General features: G+C 29.4%; 1 protein-coding gene across 1 annotated transcript; it reads right to left on the reverse strand.

The window, feature by feature from the left end:
* Positions 1 to 1,062: 1,062 nt before the first annotated feature.
* LOC130674222 (uncharacterized) lies at positions 1,063 to 7,080 on the reverse strand. Its single transcript, XM_057479490.1, has 3 exons — positions 6,490 to 7,080; positions 1,496 to 2,320; positions 1,063 to 1,423 (listed from the first exon to the last, which is right to left on the reverse strand). The coding sequence occupies exons 1-3, from the start codon at positions 7,078 to 7,080 to the stop codon at positions 1,160 to 1,162; spliced, it is 1,680 nt and encodes a 559-aa protein (XP_057335473.1). The 3' UTR covers positions 1,063 to 1,159.
* Positions 7,081 to 8,756: the final 1,676 nt, after the last annotated feature.

Genomic DNA, 8,756 nt, shown 5'->3' on the forward strand with positions numbered 1-8,756 from the left:
GAAAGAAATGCTAAAAAACGGTTTTTTCGAAAACAATGGTATACAAAAGTATTTTCAAGCTCGAAGAGCTCGGATATGTATCTACAACAATGTTTTCTAGCTCTTTGAGCTCAAGGAGCTCGAAAACAGCGGCAAGTTTTGGGGCCGGCTCGCAGGGTCAACCAAAAGACAGATTCTTTAAATTGAAAAGTCATTTATTCCTCATAGTAAAACAATAAAGATCTACTTTGTCAACGACGTTGAACTTGATAATTTGCTATTTTAAGACAAATTTTTTTTTCAATAACAATTATGAAATGATTAAGAAAAATTAAGAAAAAAAGGTTAAATTAATTACATGCTGAACGTTAAACTCGAATAACTTTTAAAGGAGTACACTTAGAGAAAAAACATAAGAGACAATTTATTTAGAGCGTTCAATTTTCTTCAAAAATATGTATCTCTCACCCCGACATGTTAATTCCAAAATGAGTTGTAAAATTCCAGAGTTAAAAAATTTTTTTTTCCATGTTATTTAAACTTAAAATAGAAATTTGCGATGAGCGACTTTTCAAAATTGCCATTGAGAGCTCCCATTTTTACAGGCTTTTTTTTCATGACTCGGAAGATATTTCACTGCGGGTTTTGAAAAAAAAAAATAGTCGATTTTTTTTAACCGGTCTAGTATACAATTATATATGAATTATATACAATTAGATAAAGGTGCTGCATAATTATATAAAATTTTGGTATAATTATAAACAATTATATACAATCGTATATACTTCTATTTAAAAATGCAAAAAAGAATAATAAAATTATATACAATTGAATATAATTGTATAGAATTGTATACAATTATATAGAATTGTATATACTTATATATAATCTATACGAATACAGTATGTAATCATTTACAAATGTATATATTTGTATACAATTTGTATACGATTGTATATGATTGTATACAATTAGATATAATTATGTACGATTGTATACAATTGGATCGGGCCATTTTTTCTATCCAATTTATATATAATTTTAAACAATAGTATAAAATCTTTTTTCATCGAGAGTGTAGGTGAAAATATTGGGGTGCAAATTAGCATCCTTATAACCTTGTTTATTTTTAATAATTTTCATGGTATTTAGAACACTTCCATTATTGAATTCAGAAAATTTAATACAGACGGTCTAAATAAATATTTAGTTGAGTTGTGTTCCGGTTACGAAGGAACATTTGGGAGAACAAAGACGCTTTGGATGCAGGATTACTTATTGCAGCTATAAGGGTTTTGGAGGTAGTAATTGTCAAATTACTAACAAAATTTTCTGCCCGTTTTTCCAAGACAGGATCATCAGTTGCTGATATTATTTTACCTATGTATAAAAGAGTCGAATTCTTATATTTGAGATGGTCATCATCATTTGGATACACTAATGCCTTAAATAAAAATAATAAAATTATGTCAAATTAACAGTATAATTTTGCGAAATAATAATTATTAAAAATTACCTGGAACAAGCAATTGCCTTTTTCTGTACGAGCAACATAGTGCGTTTCGTTATTTATCTTATAGCGAAGGATAATATTTTCGTTTTTAAACATATATGAATAATAAATATTTCGTTCGCTCAAATTGATAACACGAACTGTCGGAATAATTAATTTTCGTCTTTCAAGTTCAGAGCAAACAGTAATCTTTACGCATCTGTAATTATTATTTAAATATTTGCGATCAACTCCATAGTCTTTGCGTTTAACCATTTCGTCAAATACGTCAAATTTATAATAAGATTCTGCGGGATAATGACTGTACTTTTGATAAGTGACATAGTCCAGTTTTGGTGCGTCATTATCGTCGTATTTAAAACAATCAGTGTAAACTATCGATGTGGATGGGTTAACTGTTCCATCGGGTACCTCGACTAATATATTATCGACTACAATAGATGAACTGATATTTTTTAAATCATAAACATTGATAATGTCACCAGGAATCAAGTATTTCAACGGAGTTTTATGAGTAATTGGATCCAGCGCCAATGTGGTTTGTGATTCTGGTAATTCAGGAAGTGAATGTAATTTAAGACCAATAACAGCGTGTTCACCAAGAAGATCAAAAATACTGGAGAATTTGTTTGGATCATGAATCAAATCAAAAAGTGATTTCCCAGATTTATTTAAATCACCATTGATCTTATTTTCAAGGTCGTGTCTATTGCTAGCTGTTACTACGCGGCCTTTATGCCTAGGAGGTTCGAAAAAATCACCTTCCAAATTTAGTCCCTCCTGAGATTTTCCGTGTACTTCACACATTTCTGCATTGTTGACATAAACCTGAAAACCAAATTTCATGAATATTGAGTTTATTTACGCAACTATCAACAAATTTGCCTTTACCGAAGAGTAAAGTTTCGTCAAAGGCCAGGGATGTCATCACGCGGAGCTTAAAATTGTAATTTATTTTGTTCCACGCATTATATTTTCCTTCTTGCCTGCATCAAAACTGGGAGGTCAAATTCTACAGCCCGTCAAAATAGGCTAACTTCTGACCGATAGTGTGGTAAAGAGATAATACTAAAAGAACCCGTGAAAAATAACCATATATAATTATATGTGAAAAATTGCCAACTATGGTTACATTTAATCATAGGTAATCAGAAATTACGAATAATTGTATATACTAATAATATTACATATTATTGTCGATTCACCAAGAGAATGCATCTCGAGTGTTGTCGTTTTTTACTTCCACTCTAGATGTTTTATGTCTAAATGTTCTCCCACTTTTCTGTGCGCATGCGCAGTTTACAAATGTTTGGTAGTGGGGGAAATTTCCGAGGTGCATTCTCTTACTGGGACCACAATACACAGTTTTCAGGGATTGCAAAAAAACTAAGGGTCCCTTTGCCTTTTGGAAGGCATGTATTTTCTTGAAGGGGACGCTAGTAGTACATACATAGATAGTATACGTTCAAAAAACAGAGCGAGATGTATACGAATGTAAAAGTAGAAGAATAAGACAGAAAGACTTCATTTTTATAGTAAAATTCGGAATTAATCAATGGTGATTTTTTTCCTAATTCTTACGAGTCCAAAATATAAAAAAATCATATGATCGTGATTCTCAAACGGAAAGCCGATTTTTAACGGAGAAAAGAAAATTATGATCTTTTTTTTTTTTAGCCTTTTTGAAATATGTCACTCACCAAAATTTGTCAGAAAATGTCTTTCATACTCCTCTATACCTAGGAATTTTTTTGAATTTTTTGAAGTGGTGGATCAATTCAAAAAAAATTAAAAACTCATTTTTTTCTTAAAATCTTGCGTTTTAACAAACTTAAATTTTTTTTAGTTCAAATAAGTAGGGGAGGGTGGGGCAGAGCGGCCCCCCTGAAATTTTGACCAAAAAAAAAATTTTTTTTTTTTACTAATTACTATAAATCCGATATGTTTGCGCATTTTTACCCCTACGCATGACATTTGGGGCAAAATGGACAAGCCCAAAATTTTGAAAAAGTGATTTTTTCATGTTTTTATCGTCAAATTAAAAAAAAATTATTATAATTCCACATTTTTAGCCCTACGCATAACACCTGGGGCAAAATGGACCAGCCGAAACTTCCGAAAAAATTATTTTTTCATATTTTTCGGCCGTTTCTCTATGTAAGAGGCAAATTTGGTCACTAAAAATTTATAAAAATTAAATTTTTTTTTTTAGTTGATAAATTTTTGAAATAAAGTAAAATTATAGAATTGATTTTTTTTTTATTAAATAACAATTAGTAATTAAGGTAATCGAGAGTGAACGATTTTTTACGCTTTAAAAAATTTTTTTCGAGTAATATAAAACCAAAAATAGTTGTCAAGAGAAAGAAATACATTCTTAATGATGAAAACAATTAAAAGAAAAAAAAAAAAGAAAAAAAAATTTTTTTTATCACTTTTTGAAGGGGGGCCGCTCTGCCCCACAAAAAAAAAAAAAATTTTTTCAGAATTTTGGCAAAATGCCCATAAATTTGTTCGAAATAGGACAAAAGTAAAGTGATCTTATGGTTGAAAGCCACAAAAAATAATAATTGGCTTAGGGGGGCCGCTCTGCCCCACCCTCCCCTACGTAGAAAATTTTTTTTATTATAATTTATTTTTTTCTGTATCAACGTTTAAAATATTTCCCAATAGTATAAAAAAATATACAAGTATTAGGGTGTCGCAAAAAAAAACAAACAAATTTTTTTTCAACGTCTTATGGGCTCAAAAGTTACTTTATATTATAAGAAAAATCCTTACCGAATTTCGGCCAGATATCTTTAAAATTGAGCTATCACAAATGGGGGTCACCTTTCCCATTTAAAATACACGCGAAAATTCTTTATTTAAGTTTTTTGTTATTAAGACTATGAAAAAAATTGTTTTTTCCAATTCCGCATAGTATAATTTCATAGGAAATTAGATTCTCTACAAAAAAGTGTTCATGCATCATATTCGTCAAACGAACTAGGAAAAAGTTACGGGGTTTCAAAGATCAACAAAAATTCAGTTTCATCAGTGTTAAATTATTTTTTATTATTTTTCATTTTTATTCCATCAAACATTTTTTTTTTTCAAATTTTGACGAGCACTTCCTTGTAGAAAATTTAATTTCCTACAAAAAGCATTTGTTATCTTATATACGTCGAATGGATAAGAAAAAAGTTACAGGTCTTTAAATGTCAACAAAAAATGAAGTTCATTTTTTCGTTGACAGTTAATTTCCAAAATTTAATATTTTTTAAACTTGACTTTTCGTTGACATTTCAAGCCCTGTAACTTCTTACTTATTCATTTGACGTATATACACTGGTCACAGAAATTAAGGGATAGAAAAAAAATCCGAAATTTTTAGGTGATTTTCAACATGCTGTAACTTGGTGAGAAATGGTCGTATAAAAAAACTAAAAAAAGCAAATTCTAGCCTCAAGTTTCTAGTTTTCAGATCTGGACCTCAAAATTTTTTATCATGTACGGTTCCGGAGTAATCATAAGAAAACCAACGAAAAAAAAATTTTCAAAATTTTTGCTGGTCTTTCAATACCTCTATGGGCGACAATAAATTTTTTTGAATAATCCGACTGTCTGACTTTTCTCGGAAATTTTATGCCCTTTAATTTGGTGGCCTGAAAAAGTCTCTACGACGATTTGGCGCCGAGTTATCATTGATCAAAGCAAAAAAGTCGATTTTGGCTTTGATAATCAATAACTCCTGAAATATTGGTCGTACAGAGAATGGAAGCAGGGTTTTGAAAACTGGAAAACATTCTCTATCAGGCAAAATTAGTGACATTTGATAGAAAAATTTTTTTTAAAGCGATATTTTTGGTAAAAAACAGGTCAAAATTCACAAATTTAAGGATATTCGGAATCTTGCTATAACTTTGGATATAACGGATGAACAAAGGATATTTTCGACTTTTTTCAACCTCAAAGTGTCCTGAAAAAACCCTAAAAATTTCAAATCGCTGCGATTTTTCTTTCTTAGTGCCCCGAAGCTTTAAATTTATCGATTTTGTCAAAAATCACCATAATTGGTAGTTTCTCGGTTTTTGTTCATTTTTTCGATTTGAAAATGGTTTTTTTTACCGATAATCTTCATTTCTTTGATCAAAAAGATCAAGTATCGAAAAATTTTGGAAAAAAAAAAATTTTGAAAAAATTTTTTTTTTTTTTCAAATTTTTTTTTTTGTTGTATCTGCAATGATTTATCATTGTCAAAAAAAATTCCTAAAATTTTTTTTACCGCCGGCATTAGAGTTACCCAAAGGGTATGTTTGTTAAGTTGTCATTTGAAGCAGATGCAGTTACAGTGGTTCAATTCTTAGCTTAAATGTTTTCAAACAATATTAAAAATTAAAAATATGTTCTTTTCCGTAATTTATTTTATTTTTTGTCACAATCGATTGCCTATTTTTTCAAATTTCTTAAAATTATTAATAAAAATTACCTTATAATTATATACATTTTTCAAATTTTAAATGTCCCGAACGAGCGCGCGAGCAGCTTCGTCATACATCATCACACTTCGACAAGTTTCGGCGTCGGGACAGCTGATGTATAAAAAATAACATCGAGATGACGAGAAAATTAATTAACATTTAAATAATTTACAAATTACAGCTCGTAGGAACTTAAATGAGGGCTCATTTTATTCATTGTTTTTTTTTCTTCAAGTTTTATTAAGGGTTTTTTTATCCATGTGCTATAGTTTGTTAGATATTTGCGTTAAACCGGAATTTTGACCATTTTGTTATAAAAAAACATATTTGCGACGCACTTTTTTGGTGGATTTTTTCGGTTGTCGTAGTTTTAGCATATTCTGAATCATTCTGTGGAAAAATTATTCGGCCAGGAATTATCACCAGCAAGAGTTACTTTTTGGACCTAACTCGACTGGACTAATTAATGAACTCTCATTTCATTCTATGCCACGCAATATATTATTTTCAAATTAAATTTAAGCAATTTCTTACTTGGAATAGACACTCCCCGGTAGTGATAGACTTCACAAAATGTGTTCTTCTATTTCCTTTCAATCGTAAAACAGCTGTTTCATCAAGTAATAGTTTATATTTTATTTGATTATCAATAAATGAAAGATTCTCTTCATCAATTATTCGAATATTAAAATGTTGAATTTTTTTAGTCTTGCATATTGTAACAATACCATATGAATATTTATCGTCAATATAACTGTCGCGAATGCCAAAGTAATTATACTTTAGCCTATCGGTGCTGTTAAATAGTTCTAGTGGATCGGCTGCTGTATCATCAATTATTATTTCCGGATAAGAATAAGGCACTAAAGATCTTAGAGGTAAACATTTTTCTTTTTTCACAGTTACATAATGGATGTTATGAAGAAGGTCGGTTTTAGTAAATTCCACTGCTTTATAACCATCGAACATATTTCCAAAGGTTTCAATTGATGATGCGTTGAAATCGTCTAGATTAACAATGTCACCAATAGACAATTCCAATAATGGCACTGTTTCAGCATTTATACTTATTGTGATAAGTGCAATGATGATATTGAACAATAATTTAGTTTTTATTGCGTACATTTTATATAGTTATTGCACTCGTTTTTTTATCGAACGTATTGTGACCAACTGATTATTCGTTTTGTTTAATAAAACTTAGTGTGTTTCAAAAAAACAATGTTGTAGATTAGATATTAATGATTTCCATTAATTTTTTATCTTAACGAAAATTAATTGGGATTTCTATTGGTCAAAGAAATATAAAAAAACTTTTTAATGATTATTAATTTCTTATCTGCTACAAGCGATAATCATTAATTACATTTTGTAGAATTTATAACTCTGTCCATTATAATAAATTATAATAATTTTTAGGATATCTATACTTTTCTGACTTGACGGAACAAAAATTACTATCTTTGACAAAAACAATTTCCTCGTCTATATGATTATATATAATTTTATTTAAGTATTTTCTAGCGAATTCTTTCCAAGGACAACTTTTCAGTGAATGCCACCCTGAGCGAGTGCGTATGTCTTGTAAAATTTTGTCGAAAAATTTACCTATAATTAAATCGCATAAAAATATACGGAATAAAAGGACTTTTTAAAGATTCGTGATCAAAATAATCACCAGAGAATAAAATGATAACTTATCTGTATAACAAAAATATGTTCCAAAAATTTTTCTTACAGTGAACTTTCAAAATTGAAACAATTTTGAGCTTTCCCTGTTTAGAAAATCTCATAGAATCCATTAGATTCTCATAAATTCCCATAGAAATTTGATAAGAATAAATGAGTTCTATGAGAAGTGCTATAGTTAAGTACAGAGCCTTATACATGCAGCTATGAGAATCTATCGGATTTTTTAAGCAGGGTTGATTTGAATATTTTTGGAACTTTAAAATGTTTATTTAATGTGTTTTTTTTTTTATTTTTTAAGCAGAATTGATTTGAATTGTCAATTTTGTGAGTTTATAAAAAATTCAAAATTAGTTCCAATTACTCATTTCCCGGACGATTTTTGAACGAATCAATGAGTGAAAAACTCTGACCTTCCCAAAAAGTTCTAATAAATGAAAAAAATGGACTGACCCTGACGTCCTCCAGTAGAAAATAGATTGTAATATAATTTATATGAAAAAAATTTATTAAACTAGTAAATAATTTAAAATAAAAAGATTAAAATAAATTTTAGGTCAAATCAAATTTTTTTCAAGCCCTCCTCAGTAAATAAAGCAGTTAGTTGGAAAATAGCTATTGGCGTAACTAGTAGGGTAAGTGATTCATAATGTGTCAGCGCGATGCGTTTAGCACGAGTCGAAGGTGCGCAGGCACGAGCGAAGCGATTTTACGGAGTATGAGAATGTTATCAGAGGGTGTTTCTACAAGGGTGTGGTGAGGAAGAAATTATTAGATGAGGCTCATAAGCTAACTATTTTCAATATTATTGGTTACTTACCGTATCCTTGTATGCGTAAAATAATGGATTGCTTTAGTAATAGTGATTTGAAAGATGTGATCAGTGAATATGAATTTCTTATGGTGCCTAAATTGAGCGACGGCTGAATTTGAGACGATAATTTTTGTAAAATGTTGTAATGTTTTTAATATAGTTTCAATAAATCTACATTTGTTTACCCTGATTAAAAAAAATGATTAAAAAGTATTTAAAATGATTTGTTTTTTAATCATTTTAAATACTTTTTAATCCTTCAAATCATTTCTAATCCTGTCTCTTATGGACATTTAAC

The sequence above is a fragment of the Microplitis mediator genome, chromosome 9 (genome assembly GCF_029852145.1).
Source record: "Microplitis mediator isolate UGA2020A chromosome 9, iyMicMedi2.1, whole genome shotgun sequence".
Taxonomy (NCBI): Eukaryota; Metazoa; Arthropoda; class Insecta; order Hymenoptera; family Braconidae; genus Microplitis; species Microplitis mediator.